General features: G+C 41.1%; 1 protein-coding gene across 1 annotated transcript in view; it reads right to left on the bottom strand.

Annotated features, from left to right (window-relative positions):
* Positions 1 to 275: 275 nt before the first annotated feature.
* HSD17B12 (hydroxysteroid 17-beta dehydrogenase 12) overlaps positions 276 to 18,141 on the bottom strand; it is a 78,612-nt gene continuing 60,746 nt past the window's right edge. The window contains exons 7-11 of the mRNA XM_088525714.1: positions 13,937 to 13,971; positions 8,815 to 8,896; positions 4,914 to 4,979; positions 947 to 1,096; positions 276 to 728 (exon numbers count right to left, since the gene is read on the bottom strand). Coding sequence (XP_088381840.1) covers positions 624 to 728; positions 947 to 1,096; positions 4,914 to 4,979; positions 8,815 to 8,896; positions 13,937 to 13,971 — 438 coding nt within the window. The 3' untranslated portion in view covers positions 276 to 623. The remainder of the gene's footprint in view (positions 729 to 946; positions 1,097 to 4,913; positions 4,980 to 8,814; positions 8,897 to 13,936; positions 13,972 to 18,141) is intronic.

Here is an 18,141-nt window from a genome sequence, read left to right on the forward strand (position 1 = left end):
CTGAAATGTGGGCATTTTTGTTTTATGGACAGAGTGGCCTCCACACAGCCTAAAAGCTGTCCTTGGGCTCTTCTTGCCATCTCGTGACCGCCCAAGGCAGGCTGTTTTCACTGACCAAATTGCATAGCCAGGGTGCAGCACTGACCATGCTGAGTGATAGGAGATGCCCTAAACCTGAACTGGAAAAGAGTTATATTCTGTGAATAGTGCCAGGTTGCCTTTTTTAAATACATACACTCTCTTCACATGGCTTTCTACCTTTCCATGAATACGTAAGAGACAGAACTACTATTGCTCTTCCCTTCACCAAGCCTACAACACATGGAATTCGTGGACGCTACATAACCAAGCTCCTTCTCCCAAAGGCAATGCCTGATCAAGCCCACATAAGTATTTTTTAAAGCACAGTGCAGTTTTAGTCTGAAGCACCTCCTCCCAGCATATTTATAAACAAATAAAGCCTATTTTTCAAACCATATTGGAAATCAAGAATCTCATGTTTTGCCTTAATAGCAAATACACCTACATTCAAAAATATTTAAAACATTATGTCAACTTGGTGCTGAAATGTGGGTATGGAACTTGCAGGTGTCCCAGACTTCCAAGATCAAGCTGTCTGCAACTTACTTTTCCTTCATTTTTTTCAAATAACGTGCACGTAATTGTTTGTTTGTTCTCATAAGTAAACTCATGGCAGCAGGTAAAGGCAGGAGAGAGAAGACCCAGCCCTAAGAAGTGAAAGGGAAAGAAAAAAAAAATCTCAGCAACTAACAGCCAGCACTATGGCAGATCAAATCCATCACCAGCACAAACATTATAAAATTGTGATTAGAAGTTAAAGAACAAAAATAACTATTTTAATATTCAAAACTACTTCACACTTTTCTTGCACAGGGAGTCCCTGCAGAGAACCCGCTGCACCCTTTCCTCGTGCAAGGTGACCTACCATGAGCGCGTGCGGCAGGCAGCCGTTGGTCTGGGTCTGCAGCCCCACCGTGCCGATGGCGGCTCGCACGTACGTCTCAGGACTGGGCTTGTCGAAGGTCGGCTTGCGGATTTTGGACAGTTTTGTTGCCACAAAGTAGGGTAGAACGCTCTGCATATAGGAGAAGAGCATTAAGGGAAGAATGCTTCCAGCTTAACCTAAAATCTTTGAAAACTCAACAATCTATAGACGCACTGGATTCTGAAACATTATGTGTAATATCAAAAATGTTTTTAATCAGGGATCATGGGGACTATATTTGGGGGGGGGGTGCAGGATAGTTATATGGTCTGCTGACGGTCAGCACCCCAAGCTGGTGCTGGTGCTGTTTTTGCAAGAGCGGGCCTGAAGAGCCTTTCTCACCACTAGCCCTGCAAGTGTAAGACTCCAGCTGTCCAGCACAACAGGCTGTAAGGCTCCTTCCCTTTAGCAAACCACCCATGTTGGCTTGGGAAGGAGGTACAGAACTCAGTGAGACAAAGACTTCAAACTTTAATTCTTGTATCTGCTATTTGGAGACAAGGAAGGAAGAGAAAAAAACAAAAACACAAACAACAAAAAGCCTTGGAACACTGAGCTTGTGATACTACAGCAGGGCTCAGAGGAAGCAAGAGGGTTGTAGTGTGGAAGACCTCAAGGACAGAAGGAAGGGCCAAGAGAGGGAGTGCAGTTCATGGGCTTTTATAGCAGTTTTGGGAAGAAACAGAAAAAGTGATGGTGGGTCTTGGAATTACCTGCTCCTGGCATAATGGAAAAGCAAGAGGAGAAAGCAGGGGTGGGTATACTTTTGACAGAGGCAAGCTGGTAGCACAAATGGATGCTAGTGTTGGGGAAAGCAGACAGGAGGGATACAAACAGCATATTGCACCTGTCCCCAGCTCATGCTAATGGAGAAGGAAAGGAAGACGAATGTGCATTCATGACATTAGGAAGCAAGCCTAAAAGCAGAAAAAACAACAAGCATTGTCAGGTCAGTTCATTCCTTTATTGAGAATGTGCACTTCTTTCTATATATAGGACTTATAAGACCAATAATATTACTGAATGAGTCCACTTTCAAATGGAAGAGAAAAGTCACATACTCCCAAATTTCAAAAATGTGTCCAATTACCATCGCCTTCAAAGTCATCAAAAGCCACAAATACTTAGATAAGAAAGCTGCTTACGTTACCCTAATAGTATAGGTACCTACTAGAGACTCCAGAATGCATTTTAAGATTAAATGTCTAAATTGGAGGAATTTTTTTATTTCCTTCTCTTGAGTTTTTTTAAAGCATTTTGTATTGAGGCAGATATTACTCACACTACTAGGCCGAGGAACTGTATAGGCAATTTCTTGCCTTTACCCACATAAGCAGCCCAGCCTATTTTCAACTTGAAGTAACTTATACCAATATGATGTCTCTTGTTCCCTTAAAAGCCCTGCCGGTGCTTACAACTCTGACCCTTATTCAAACTGAGCAGCATTGCTGAAGGTTGTTGTATGGATGCAAGAAGTCAGGTCACAGGATTTTTTTTTTTCTTCTGTGTAAGTCTACTCAAGGAACATAAAGTAAAAATTGTGTAAACAAGCTATCCTATCACTGATGTTATCCTATTTTTTTAAAAGGATCTTTGCAGAGCAGTTTCCTTCCCTTTCTCTGTGCGGAGAAGGGGTGAGGGGCAAGGTGCATAAGGTTGGAGAAATTGCAGCAACCAATGTTGACCTGTACAGGCTGTCCCAAAAAGCTTTAAGCATGGAGAAAGACACCACCACTAGCTGCAAGCTGGTGCCAGCACACTTGTGTGAATATGGAGTGAGAGCATCTGGCTTGTTTACTGTGGTGACAGGGAGGCTGGGGGTGACCTAACATCTGCCTGTAACTATTTCAAGGGCAGTTATGAAGATGACAGCCAAACTCTTCTACCAGTGCCAAGTAAAGTAAGAAGAGGCCAACCCACGTCCTAGCATTAGCTGCAGTGCCACTTGGAGCAGAAGGTTGGCCTAAAAAAAGCTGACATTCTATATAATGAATATTATACAAGAACAGAGGCAGTGGAAATTTTCATTCTTCCACTTGTTCTACATAGAGTAAACAAAGCATAGAGGGAAAAGATATAACTGACAAAAGTTAGAAAAGGGAGTAGCAGAAAATGGCAAAGCCTTGGGAAGTCCTTGCAGTTTTCTTCATTCTTTATCACAGAATCACAGGATGGCTGCGGGACACCTGAAGATCATTTAGTCCAACCTCCCTGCTCAACCCTTTTTGTTCTTGCTTAACTTCTGCTACAAATTCACACCTCTTCCTCTGCATGTAAATAAACACAGAATTTAATCTATGCTATTAGAGTGCTGTTTCTGTAAAATTCTACTGGCCTGTTAGCTAGAAAGAGTGTATTTTGAATTTAAAGATGCCTACATTTCTACAAAAGCACTAATCAAAACTTAACTTTCACTAAGAAGGCATTCTACTCCAGCAATATTGATGTAGCTTAGGCTAGGCTTCAGAAATTGGTAAAATGTTGGCTGTACTGCATCGTTGCTTTTCACTGGGGTATTCTGCAGGTATGGGCATGGTAAGAGTTAACCATTTTGAGCGGTGATCTTAACTGAATTTTAAAAGTGCTTCTTTCTGAAGGTCAGAGAGATGAACTTGGAAGGGGATGCAGTCCTAAGGACATGAAGGAGATGTCAGCTATCTTTACACAGAGGTCCTTGCAATATTCATTAGTGGTTTATGGTGGCTTAAGCTAGAACAAGACTACAAGGACTGCAATAAAATTAGCATATAACAGCTATTGGTCACCAGACCACATAACTCAGCATGGCTGTTCGCTGTCTACATTTAGGGAGGAAAAAGAGCAGCCTGATCAGCAACTGAGCAGCCTTAGCCAACACCTGAGAGTTACAAGAAGTCAATTTATCACAGCCTATGTTGTAGTTACAAACCTATAATTTATACAGGAAAACATACTTGTAGATACAGAAAGTCAGATTTAATCTCCATCTGTTTGTAGCATTTAATACGACACTGAACTGTTGCCTTTCTAGCTTTGGGGTCGGAAAGCTGAAGTCTTTAATGTACTATGGACATTCAGACTGTATATTACATTCAAAGTGTTTGGTTTAAACACCATCAGTGTTTAAACTGATGGTTTAACACCATCAGTTATGCATGACTTACTGGACTATTTTTTACTTTTGCACTACCAATAGGTGCTCCTTTGGCACAGACAGGAAGGACATGTTCCTACTTTGCTTTCCTCTCAACCTGACAGAATACTCCTTGGGGAAGACTTAAGGGAAAAAGAGAATAACTGGTTATGAATGCATGTAGGAACAACACATCTCAAATAGAATACTTTTCTCCTTGAAGCATCTGGATATGCTCACACTGAGGTAACTCTCAGCAGCTCTGCCTGCTGCCAGAAAAAACAGAACACAGAAGGATCTCAGACATCCTACCCTAACAAGAGGCTGAAGAACCACTTGTTGCCTAATAGCAAATTGGGCCCTTGGAGTTCTTTGAGTTTTAAAAAACACCATACAGAATAGGGAGAGGTAAAGCGATAAGCTAACTGTGTTTTTAGGAAAAACCTTTACTGAATTAAGAAGCGACACCCAAGTGTCTTCAGTGCAGGTGGGGTCTCATGTCATTCTAGAAAATTAAGTTCTATAAAGATGCATTCCACAGAATTACAGACAGGAAAAAATTATATGGAATACTTCTTTCTTAAAGCTATAATGAACACCAGCAGCATTAAAAAAAAGTATACTCAGATGCATTGTTTTAGAGCAACTTCAGAAAACTGCTAGCAGAATCCAAGGAAATCCTTATCCTTAATGTGTCTGACATATTCATGAATAAGAATATGATGATTTCCTTTTGTTACCAAGACACCAATGTTGCTGTGGTAACCACACTTACATGAAACAAATTCTACTCACCTGCACAATGATGCCCTTGCTCTTGTATTCTGCATGGAGGCCTCGGGAGAAGTAATCCACGAAAGCCTACAGAGAGAAGAAGGGAAATACACAGCATGTTATGCATTAAAATGGAAACTAACTTGTAGTGGTTTGCAGGCATATTTACATTTCCATTTATAGTTCCTGTCTTCAAAAAGAAAAATTGATTTTCAAAGAAACTTTGTAGATTAGAGAAATACTACCTGAGTAGAAATCCTAAGCTTTTTCCTAGTCCTGAAGTCCACTAAAGTGGTTTCTTTTCAAAATTTTGAGAAGTTCGAGAAGTTGCAAAAGCAAGAGTTCAAGGAAGGAACTTAACTTAAATGGCAGATGCCTGTATACATCTTCAAGACACCCTCACATGTGCTACAACCTTCTCCATAATTGGAGACCCATGCGTTTTCTTCCCCATTGTCACGTTCTCTAAAAGACAAGACAGGCCTTATGCCATGCTGAGGAAGTAAGATCAACACAGACCCTCTCCTCCTCCTCCATCTCAATCGCCTGATGGGACAAAACACGAGGATCTATGATCATGCCTTGTCTGCGTGAAGCAATACAGCCAAATAGAACAAATTAAGTACTCTCCACAGAAGGACCTAAACCATTGCATCTATAAAAAAAAAGCTAAAATAAGTAACAAATAATTCGAGTAGTTAAAAAGAAAAAAGAAAAGCAGCTCCAGAGAGAAAGGCTATTAAGAACAGGCGCAGCTGCTTCGGACCTGCGTCAAAGCAAGCAGCCAGGCCTCCTGCACCTGCTCCACAATCCTCCTTTTTTGATCCTCACTTGTGGATTAACAGAAGTCCTCGCTGAAACCAATGCTTTTAGTGCGCACATTCACTGTGTTTTCTGTAAAAAAAAGTTGAGCTACAGATCTTCTGTGTACACAATGCAAAAAAAAACACTGCTATGCTGCTGGGCTATTTCTTTATATAGTTTTCTGAGCGTATACAAGATCTGAAGAAAAACGAGATCTTGCTGTGTAGCTAGGTACTTTTAATCTTCAAATTGCATGTGCAAGCTAGAGGAAGGTTCACCGAGCCAGACAAGCTCATCATCTGTCCAACTGCTCTTTCCTTCTCCCCTCTAGTATAAGCTTTTAATGAAATCCAGCTCTTAACATCAGGCCTAATTGCTACAACTTCAGCAAGCTGGCCATCCACCTGTAACAATATCAGAAACTGCATATATATGCAAACTGTTCGGTGCAGTACCTGTACATAGCCGCCAAACTGTTATTTGTGATAAGTGCATACCAGTATATTTAAAATCAATTATATATCAAAAATAAATGAAAATAAACCTATATTCTGTAAATCAAAGTTCCTTTATCACTCAGAATAAGTCCTGACTATTTCTACTTGTCTGGGAGTCCTGAAATCAGCTACTACATTTTCAAATATGCAAGACTATATAAAGAGACTGTCATCTCTACTGTTTGCAAAGATTTCTGCCATACAGAAAGCTACATTTACATGAACCAGAACAAGCATCCACATCCATTATTCTAATAAAGTTTTTTTTTCCCCCCCACGATGGATTTGTTAACCCATTGGATCAACACAAATTGGATTCTTATTTGCCCATAAGAAGCACAGGCCCTCCAACATCATCTAACTGTAACAGTCTTAGAAACATTCTCTAAATAACTCCCCTCAATAAACACTGCATACTAAAATCACTTTCTTCTCCTTGGATTTCCAATAACAAATATAAATGTTTGAGACATGGGCAGAAGGAATTATTTTTCACTTCTCACTAATATTAGCATAGATAGATAGATAGAGAGGGAAGCCTGTTGAAAAATAAGAATATGTTTCCTCAAGAAAAAAAAAATCTTTTCATTGTAAAATACGGAACTCACCACAGGAAGGTTAAAGAGTTATACTGTGTCTGTTCCTGACAATTAGCCAAAGACATTGACTTAGGTCTGAAGGATATTATGGTTTAAAATCCTTTTATATAGATAGGGGGAAAAATAGAAATTGCAGATACAGTCTTTCTATTGCAACATTAGGGGAGTCACTTTCATGCTTACTAATCTTGCTTTGGTAGAAGATGAGCAGCGCTGAGATTAGGCAGATTACTTACCCTGTAATTGAGTTTCTCAGAGAGGAGGGGAGGAATATATTTGAGGTTCTCGTTGAAAAAAGTCTAACCAAAGCAGTCTAAAACACACAATCACTAAAAGCAGAAGCTCAAATCATCCTATAAAGTTGAAAGCACTGCCACAGGTGACCTTTCACAATAAAACAAAGAACTGTGCTCTCAGGAAGTAACTATTCCTGGAGGAGTGTTAAGTTAAACACTCCAAATCAGGCATTCACGATTTCTGAACTTAAATATCCCTTCCTTCACTATGAATAAATGGCAGTGTGCATCTAAAGGAATCGTGGGTCTGTTCTAACATAAATGCTATCATGCTTTGTGCTCTCAGGCTTCTGCTTAGACTCTGAAATCATTGAAGTGCTTAAGGTTAATTTCCAGGTACAAATGAAAGAGTTGCAGTGTGACACTGCTTGAGTATCACTATAAACATTTCTCTTGCATTTAGCATGGAAAAGTCTACTGTCTACTATGATGTCTAAAAAACTGTGACAACTCGAGGAGGTTGCTAAGAACTGGAAAACGACTAATATAACATCCCTCTGAAAAGACAAGAATGATCTTGTTAGATCTCAGTCCCTGGTAAGATCATAAAGCACAATCTTGGAATTCACTTGCAAGCATATAAAGGACAAGAAGATACATGAGAAGCTGTTGCAGACGTACCAATAGCAAATCATGCTTGACCAACCCGATTGCTTTCTACAGTGGGGTGAGTGGCTTTCTAGGAGTGCACAGTGGGTATCACCAGTACGGTTTCTGACATGGCCTTCTGCAGCACACCCCCTTGGAAGATGAGGACACACATGCTGAAAGAATAAGCCACTGGCCAGACTGAAGATTAGCTGGACAAGCAGGCTCAAAGGATCATGGATTAACAGTTTGAAGTCTGGCTGCCATAAGCAGAGAACCCCAAAGACCAATGCTGATGCCGGCACTGCTCAGCATCTCCACCAGCAGCCTCACCGATGACCGTGTGCACCCCCAGCAAGCTTGCAGATCACTCAGCTGCATGGAGCAGCTCCCAAAGACAGGGCTTCAGCTTGGAGGGACCTCAATCAACTTGAGGATTATTAAGCTTCATGACGCTCCTCTATTGGTACAAAATGAAGTGCAAAGAACTGTGTACAGGGTTGCATAACTCCACACCGCAAAGTTGGAGGGCAGCAGCCCTGCTACAATAAACCTGGAAATTGTGGTGGGTGCCAAGTTGAACATGAGCCAATAATACCTCCATTGCAAAAAAGCAAACCACACCATGGGCTACACTAACAGGAGGTACAGTCAACAGCTGAAGGCAAGTGTGCCTCTATTTGGCATCAGTGAGGCACTTGAACTCTACTTTCTCTTACCTGAAATACAAAACTTGAGGCAAATGAGTAGGACAAATCTTTGCTCTCAGAAAGCAACAGAAGAGCCCTACTTAAAGAAAAACTATCTTTAAAAAAAAAGGGGGGGGGGGACTCCAAAATATCAATATATTGATATTTTGTGCTAAAAATACTTTGTCAGTGGCCTTCTACTTCATGCTAAGCTTAAATTGCTATCCCTTTTTACATAAAAAGTAGCATATGTGATGAAGCATGCAGAAGACCATTATAAACGCTTCGCATTTTTCTCCTGACCTTCAAACTTCCACTATTGGCAAAATATAACTTAAGAGACCAAGCACTTCTAATTCCTGAAAGCACCACTAGATGGACACCAAAACATTTATTCCTGTAATGTGGCTGATGCTTAACACAATTTCAATGAGCAAAAGAGCATTTACCTTTGTTGCAGAATAAAGAGTCAGCAGTGGAGTTGGATACATCCCAGCAGCTGAGGAGATATTCAGGATTACTCCTTTTGATCTGAAAAACAATGAAGATGTTACCATGCAATATAATAATGCCTCATATTTGATAAAATTGCTTCAAGCCTGAAAAAAAAAATCTTCCGGATGCAAATGAGATTATGAAAAACTATTTTGAAAAAACCCAAGCAAATACTAAATTGAAACTTACTAATGTAAATTTTCAAGCAGGATACAAATACTCACAGTATAAAATTCTCTAAATGGAGAAAAAACATAATAATCTATACAGCTATTTCCACTCAAGAGAGCTGTGCTCTATACATACTGGGCTACGCTCATGCAGCTTTGCCTAGGTAAGTTGACACAAATCCAAAAGGCAACTTTTAAGTCGTGGCTATGGTGGCAGAGGTACAAGTTTGCTATATGGTTTATATTTTGATAATCTCTTTCATGATGAGCCTAAGTAACTTCCAAATACACTTCATGGGAACTTCAGTTGGCAAGTATCTGAATCTAGTGCTCAAATGCCTAAGGTTTTAATAGATAAAAGATACTCATCGGATGACTACAGAAATTGTTTTATAGCTGTATTACAATAATACATTGGCATTACACAGCAATATTTACGTGAAGGCAAGAATCTGATGCTGGTTGACACCTATCTGCTCTGCTAAATATTTCTGAAGTATCTGCAGTTAGGACAGAAAAGAGGCTCCTATATCTTCCAGTGCAGGGACCAGTGCAGAGCATGTCAGTTTGTGCCCTGCTCTATATACGCAGTGACACATGACGTGGTGTGAGGTAGCGGTAAGAGCTAATATAGGCAAGCGAGGGCAAACAAGTTGCCAAGGGTTGCTAGCAGAAAGCCTAACACACTAAAAGCTGCCTCTCTACTTCTTACCCACCAGTAAACTCAATGTTTACCTTTGAGCATAGACTCAATATTCCACGTTCACTGTGGAGTGAGAATACACACACACACAGAGTTGTCATACAACTGAACTGCTGCAAGTTCACATACAAGTTTCCTCATAATACTTGTTCATCTCTGCATGCACCCTATGCCAATGCTCCCACAATGATCTGAATGGCCATTTTTAAAAAGAAACTGCAAGGTTTAAGCGACCATTGAAATTAGTACACAAATTCTTTGGGAATCATTACAGTAGCTGCCACCCAGGTGGCTTCCTGCCAGGATCCAAGAATCAAACCTGTGATTGATTCATGTTCAGAACAGAGACCATTGACAGGAGAGAAGAAGAAATCACTGCACAGTTATGCAAGATTTCAAAGCACCTTTGCAAAAGGCGCTGGTATGTTTCAGGAATTATTTGCAAGGCTCAGCTGGTGAACTAGTAATATATATTAAAATATGTGGTATAAAAAAAAAAAAGGCCACAACCAAGTATGAGTTTTCACAACAGCAAAAGGTTAAACACCAATGTCAGAAGTTTTTCATATCAAGACAGGTGGTGCTTATGATGTTTATTCATGAGCTCAAATGGAGATTAGCAGTGAAATGAGTATTCAAAGCAGTTTTTAGGAGATTATCCAGATTGGAGAATACTATAAGGGAACTTCTTTAAAGACCTCAGACTGCTGTGTGATTAGGCTATAGAACGGCAGGTGAAAAATCAATAGTAACAAAACCAACAACACATACAAAGAAAATTATGTGATTAATCACAAACCTGATTTCAAATCCTCTATCCGTGCCCTTGAAGACCCCAAACACAAGTCAACAAGAAAATATTTCGTGAAGCAGAAGCCAAAGGCAGACAAAGATTGGAAAGATAGGGATTGGCAGCGACAGATGTGCCATCACCAAAATTTTATATTTCACTTTCTATCCCTCCAAATGTACAAGAGAAATATGTAGAAACTGACTAAATTATTTGAGAGGGGAGAAAAAACAGGAAAAAAAAAGCCCTCAGACATCGAAGAGTGAAAAGATTGGTCCAATTTAGCTATTTAAGAGACTATTAAGAGGAGCCATGGTAAGAACATACAGACTAATGAAAGAAAAAATATTGAGATCTTGATTTACGCATCTCATAATAAATAAATGTCATCTTTCTTTTGTAGGGGAAAGACTCTGAAATTCAGATCCGATGAAAGGAAGTGCTCTTCCCATACTCAAAGGGGAGTAATTGCCACAAGACTTAATTGAGGACAAAAGCTTAACAAGACCCAAAATAGGTAAGTGTTTACGTGGATAAACACCAACCTCATGCTTTGGAGCACAACCACGAGCCGAAGCTTTCAAAGACAGGCTGGCACTCGGGCTGTAGGGCACAACCAGCCTCACAGCAGCGACCCAGGCTAACTTTCCAGCAAGGCCAGTGATGATCATCTAGATGCAAAGAATTAAGTCTGATCCAGTAAGAGACACATGCTAGGAAGAGTTACAAATTAATAGCTGCCCCTTGCAAAACCTCTATGTACTCTCTCCTCCACGTAGTCAATGCACCTGGGGTTCTCAAAACAAAACAGCCCCAACCTTAAAAGGTAATAGCTCAAATGATCAGATAAAAGAAAAATGAAGATGTGTGGGGGAGGAACACCCCCCACTACTCCAATCCCAATTTTGCTTCCCAATGGCATTGCCATTGAGGTGTTTTGGGCCGCGGCTCCGCCCGGCCCCGGGCCGGCCCCGCTCGCGCCTCCCGCCCGGGCCACCTTAACCGGCGCGAGCGGCGCTATATTTAGCCCGCGCCGTTGCCGTGGCAACCCGGCCTGCTCCAGCTGCATGCCAAGTGGAAAGAGCAGCTTCCTCTCTAATGCAATTATGCACTTGCTGCTTCCCCGGCAAGAAATGCCATCGTTCGGTATTTGTCTAGAAACGATCCATGGAGTCTTCTGGCTCCACAAGACAGAGGTGGAGATTTGAGTTCTGCGAGGCTCCCACCTTCAGCAGCAGCCTGAAAACTTACGGAGGAAAGGCAACGCATTTAAGTGCAATGGGAAGCACAGATTATAAATTGTGGTCTGAATGCTTGCAAAGTGATGAGAGGAGCCACAGCAAAAAGCCTAAATGCCATTACTAGAAACTCTTATGTTTATTGTAAATAAGAAGCATCAGATGCACCATGCCACATGGTAGTACTGTCAGCTTACAAACCTGAATGTAAAGTATGCCAAGTCTGCTCTCTACTTTTGCATGTATCTTGCAATGCCCTGCTTTAAAACTAGTATTCAAACCATAAACATACATGAAACAGCTGCAAGACACTACACGATACTGCGCTACGCTGTGTCTATGTCCTCAACAAGCTCTTCTCCTTGAGCAACCAAAAATAATGATGGGATTCCTGGACTGGCTTTGTTAGTAGAACAGCCTGGGACCCTTTTACCCAGCCTACAGTCCCAGATGAGAAGTTAATGGTTGGCCCAAAGAGCTGCTCTGTACTGATACCATTCATTCATGTTTTCGGATTCACTGGACTTGGGTGAGTACGCAGTCAAGAAAAGCAAAGAAAAAAGGGAAAAAAAGGCATGAAGCGACTTGCTCAGGGGTAGTTGGAACTAGACATCAATGTAAGTCTGGTTTACTGCCTTTCATTCAGATCCTCTCATCCAGCTTAATGCTTAAAGAACAGCCTCTCTATGTTTTTCTGGTAAGCAAAATACACTATTCCTGTCCTGAGAGGATGAAGAGATCAACTTGGTCAAACAGATAACTGCAATTCTTTAGACAAAGATATTTTAGAAACATTTTTTTTCAAGATGATGTTTCTTTAGACAAAGAATAGACGCATGTAATAAATCATTTCAGTTTCAAGATTTCAAAGACATATAACATTAAACCTTTAAAGTACCATGACTTTCACCATCACATCATCTCCGGACAGTGGTTTCATGAAAAATGGGTCCTTGTCTGTCAACTACAGGACACAGACAAGAAGTAATTTTTGATTTGGAAACCCTGAATAACTACCATCTTTGTATCAGGATGCTCAGCCTCTGCCAGAGTTTTCTGGGGTAATATTAACACACACGTGAACTCTGTCCTGCATCTTATTTTTATAATTCAAATTTCTTCCCATGACATAAGCTCTTCTATAGTTCCATTGCTATCTACAGAGCCTGAAATAAAAAGCTGTTAAGTTTAAGATGTCACTCAGGGAAGTATTAACTCCTGCACTAGGAACTAGCCCTGATGGTTTTCAGCTATGAAGAAAGTGTCATTTCAGATGTGAAATATCTGCTCTGCATCTGTACAAGGTTAGCCTAAGCGAACCCTCATCTATGATGAAGATTCCCAGATAGCAGGTGATGCAATAAATATATACTCTCTATATATATTTAATAAATATTTGCCAGATTGGGATGCTTGCTGCACACCCGCTCTCCTGCTCGGGCGTCCACCAGGAGGTGAGAGCGCAGTGGCTCTCACGCGTGGTTCCTTGCAACTTGCCTCCGTTCTGCAAGCAAACATCAGATGCGGCCCAGAACAACCCTCAGCAAGCCAGGGTGAGCACTGCAACAGGGACAGCTAACACCATGGAGCAGACAACATGAGCTAGCAAACAGCCTGGAGGGGCTACACCGAAACCCTGTAACTTGAGTTTCACCTGGGATCTGGCTAGGAAGTCAGTACATGCCTTTAGCAGGGAGAGTGGTGTGCATTCACTCTTGTTTTAAAGAGCTGGTCTCCGATTCTTCTCTACCAAATGATCACAGACTTTCCTCAATATACCTCCTACTGTATAATGAGAACATATTCTTTGCATCCATTTTATTTACAATGACTTAGAGAAATAGCCTTAAGAAGGTTATTCCCAGGAACTGTAACCACCCCCTCAGAATAGCAGGTTGTTGAGTTAGTGCTGATGAGTCAGACGGGCTTTTTAATTCTGTTCTAAAAGGAATCACCACAACAGTGGAGAAGGGAGAGGAAAAATAAAAAGGGAATCGAGTGGAAAAGGCTTCCACCGTCTGATGATTCATGCGCCATCAGCGTGACTCACCCAGCATTACTCTGCCATTAAAACATGGAGCCTGGGCTGATTAGTCACAGTAATGAATTTTTCAAGAAAGGATTCTCCCCTATAAATAATGATGACTTTGTCTGGATAGTGTTAGTGTGACTCACCTTTCCAGCATGCCGGGCAGCACCAATCGTGTCATCTGCAAAAAGAAAACATTCGTGATGGCTGAGAAGGCAGACACTAGACAGCTCCAGAGCAAGGGAAGCCCTCCTTCCTCCCAGGAGCAGCTGCCACCCCCGCCACCCCAGCCAAGGCTCGGGGAAGCAGCGACCATACTTTGCGTAGGCAGTTTATTTTTATTCTACCTGGATAACTTGGCTCAAGTGATGTATGCGCTGAATCTGGCGAACCAATCCAGCTAGTAACATAATGAGAGTAAATAAAAGCGTCTCCACCACTCTGTAGCCAGCATCCACGGCTTTAAGCGAACACCAAAGCACCAGAGTGTTTTAATAGTACGTGTACAAACATTTCTCCCCCAAGAAGGGCATCTGTATTCCCAAAGTCTGACTTAAATTTCTCACTTATGCCAAGACTCAGGACAAAATCCAATACATTACAGCTCCTTTTTGAATTGTTGGTTTTAGGTTACAAAAAATAAATTGTGAAGCTGGACCAGAGGAACAAGTAAAGACAAGTATTCTAGTTTTGATAACTCAGCCAATACACCTTACTGTGCAGATGTGTTACCTTAGAGAAACCATTATTAAAGCTTACTAGCATTAACCTAATAAAAGTAGTGACTTATTAGAAACTACTCAAAAGAAACTAATCAAAAGAAGTTCATTTCTGACCATGCACAGCCTTCATGTTAGAGGGGAGCACTATTGCAACACACACACTAAAAAGCGTTTGCCTGTCACTGTTGCAACAGGCAGGCCTGAAGCGGGAGGTTTGCAGCAACTTCGGACGATCGTCCTGTTACAGAAAGTAAACACCTACTGCTCAAAAACACTGCTCCCTGATAACACAGGCTGCATCCCCTCGAGGGGAGCAGCCAGGCGAGCCTCCCCTGTGCTCGGGCTCAACTGCTGCCTGCCTTGGGACTTGGCACAAGCCAAACAAGCTGAAAAGCTCCAGAGCATATGGCTAAAAGGAGATTTCCCGGTTGCAGACAGCTTTCTTTAGGAGTGGCTCTGACAAGAAAAGTAAATCAAGCATTGATCCAGACTTTGACATATTTTTAATTACACCATAAAATAGATACCCAAGAATGACAGTAATTAGTACTAAAAAAGAATTGATTTCCACCCAAATGTTCGGCCTGTAGGAATAACGTTGTTCTAAAAGATCGGCTTGGACCAACTACTATGCTGCCTCCAGCCTGCCCTATTAACACACACCATATCACTGACACAGCTGAAAAATAAGTTTTATCACTTCTCATATCCTTAAAACGTCTTTGAAGCTTCCTGACAAAATGAGGAGGGGTAACAGAAAACAAACAGCACCAAAATGCAGTTCGTGCCTCTTGCTGACCCTGCCTCGATGGCTTTACAGGCGACTTGAGAGCCATGTGGTAAAAAAAACAGCATACACAAGTTGCAGGAGCATAAAAAGCTACAGACATTTGTTTATTAAAGGAAATAAATCTGACTTACTACTACAGCAAACTACACACATTAGTATCATAATTGCACTACCTTTTGCATAAGGGTGAATATGGTTTTAATATAAAATATACCATTTTAGGAATAAAGGAAAAAAATCAGCAGAAACATTTCAGTTGATCACAGCTCACCCAGAGAAAGTAAAACATGGAATACCATTCTCTACATTTAACTAATATTTCTCACTGGGACAGACTTCAGCAGCACGAGAAGTGCTGCTCAGCTCCCGCAAGGGACATGACTACGTCCAGGAGCTGACTAGCCCTTACTGCCATGAAGCCGCTGCGACATGTTCAACTCCCAGCACTGCCACACGAAGTTAGGCCAAGTTCCAGAGCGGGTAAACATCAACTTAAAAAGATCCGATGCAGCCTCAAAAGATCCTATGACATTAAGTCCAAGTACACAAGAGCCTCTTCCACATATTAATGTCACACAGATGTGAAAACCACTATTATTTCTCTTAATATTGAAGGATAAAGGGTGATTTGGCCTATCAAGACTGGCAGATCTTCCATCTAGTGCAAGCTGCATGATCTTTACCACAGGCGCCTTGGCAATAAGCAGCATCCTGTGGCTGGGGTCACGCTGCATGTTGTCTCCACAGAGTGACATGTGGATGTGGACTGCAATTACCCTCACCTAAGCAACCAAGAAACAGCCTGAAAAAAAAGCAGTGCATGATCTCCCATTGAAACGGGGAGGGGAACACGTTTGAAGCCTTGTCATAAGTTCACACAAATGCACTGATGGTCTGAATCCAAATCACAAAGCAACACTTGGCAGCACTAACTTAGCTCTGATTTATGTAACTGTTAGTTACTATCAGTACTCAAAGGAGAGTATGGAAAAAAACCCACAATAATATAATTAATGATTAATTATGGTTTATATTTCCTGTGGAACTTTATATTATCCTTTATATTTTATATAAGTTCCACAGGAACTTAAGGAAAAATTTCTTGACAGTGAGGGTGACAGAGCACTGGAACAGGCTGCCCAGAGAGGTTGTGGAGTCTCCTTCTCTGGAGATCTTCAAAACCCGCTTGGACGCAGTCCTGTGCCACGTGCTCTAGGTGACCCTGCGTGTGCAGGGGGGTTGGACTAGGTGATCTCTAGAGGTCCCTTCCAACCTTAAGCATTCTATGATTCTATGATATTAAGACATTGTGAAGCCATTGGGAATAATATTAAGTACAAAATATACGTAGAAAACAAGAATGCTGAAAAAATGGTAATACTGAACACCATCTGCATATGTTTTGCACTAAAATGTGTACTTAGAGAACTTCAAAAGTTCATGAAATAGCAAAACTGTTTTTCCTATCTGTATTTTTACATCTTGTGACAGTGAAGAGATATTCCAATATTTAGTATCTTTATTATAGAGATACAAATTTGTGAGAGAATAAGGTAACACGAGATGGCTTCTTAGTGTCAGTGCCTTCTCAGCTGGCCAGGTGAATACTAAGACTTTCACCAGGTGATAACTGTTGCCATAGAGCTAACAAAGCATTTTTCAGGCATATTCAGATCATTGGGGAAATTTATGCACCATATAAACACTTTGTGCCATTATATAATAGACAACATCAACCAGATCTTGAATTAAAAAAAAAAAAAAAACACACTCAGTGTTTCCTAGATGAACTAGGACTACATGTACATTTTAGCTAGGTCTAGCTTAAGACATCCAGTCCCGTAGTGGGGTGGACTTACTAAAAGCAAAAGCATCGCAAGGCCGAGTCCAGGGGGATTAGCACGTAGGACACGTGAGTCCTCCCAACGGCCTCTTTTGTCTGAAGGCCAATGACTAACATGAAAGGCAGCCCAAAGGAGAGGCTGGGAATGGCAGAACTCGAACAAAAGGGCCTTCAGGCAGTGATTATTCAACTCAGGTTTTGTCCTTTCAATCATTTTTTATGCATAAACTGCTGGTTTCTGCAGAAACACTTTTGAAGTTGAAGCCACGAGTGTTTCCAAAACTATGAAGGCTCTGACCTCTTAAACTGAAATAATGTTAGCTAGAGTAACCAGATGCTACCGATGAATTGCAAGCTCAAAGGAAACGTCTAGTTTTTCTGGAAGTTTGAGCTAGAGTGATGAATTTATTTGGCAGAGTATTCCTGATGCCGGAAATTACCAATTCTTCAAGTTAGCAGTAGTCTGGTAAAGAGTTATACTTGCATACAACCATGAAAGTGATGGTGGGCTTGCTTCCCCTGCCTCCCCACCCCCTGGTTCTTTAAACTGAATTTCACATATATGCTTGTCAAACACTAAGCAATGCTACCAAGGACTTTGGACTATAGCTCCTTTGTTTTGGCAGACAAAAAGGACAAGGGTTACGTTATTTTTAAATCAACTCTTCAAAACAAATGACTAACTTCAGACGGAGATTCATTACAGAGCATTTCATTCTTTTCAAGGCAACTGCCACTCCTTGATGAGCACTTACCCGCCACAGCACTTATTACATGCTTGCAAACACTGGTACAGCATGCCAAGTTGTACTGCGCATTTTTCTGTTCTAGACCCATCTTCAACCTTTGAATCTGGAAGCAAAAGGACTACCACTTTCACTCTAAGCTCCTGCTTCAGATAGGAAAGTACATATCCACACACCTAGATTTATGTTTTAAAACAGGTGATATGTTCAAAGCTCCTAGTAAAGGATCAACATATGGTTTTGAGGAAGT

Source organism: Tinamus guttatus, unplaced genomic scaffold (genome assembly GCF_059628265.1).
Source record: "Tinamus guttatus ecotype Peru unplaced genomic scaffold, ASM5962826v1 Tinamus_guttatus_pri_ptg000240l, whole genome shotgun sequence".
Taxonomy (NCBI): Eukaryota; Metazoa; Chordata; class Aves; order Tinamiformes; family Tinamidae; genus Tinamus; species Tinamus guttatus.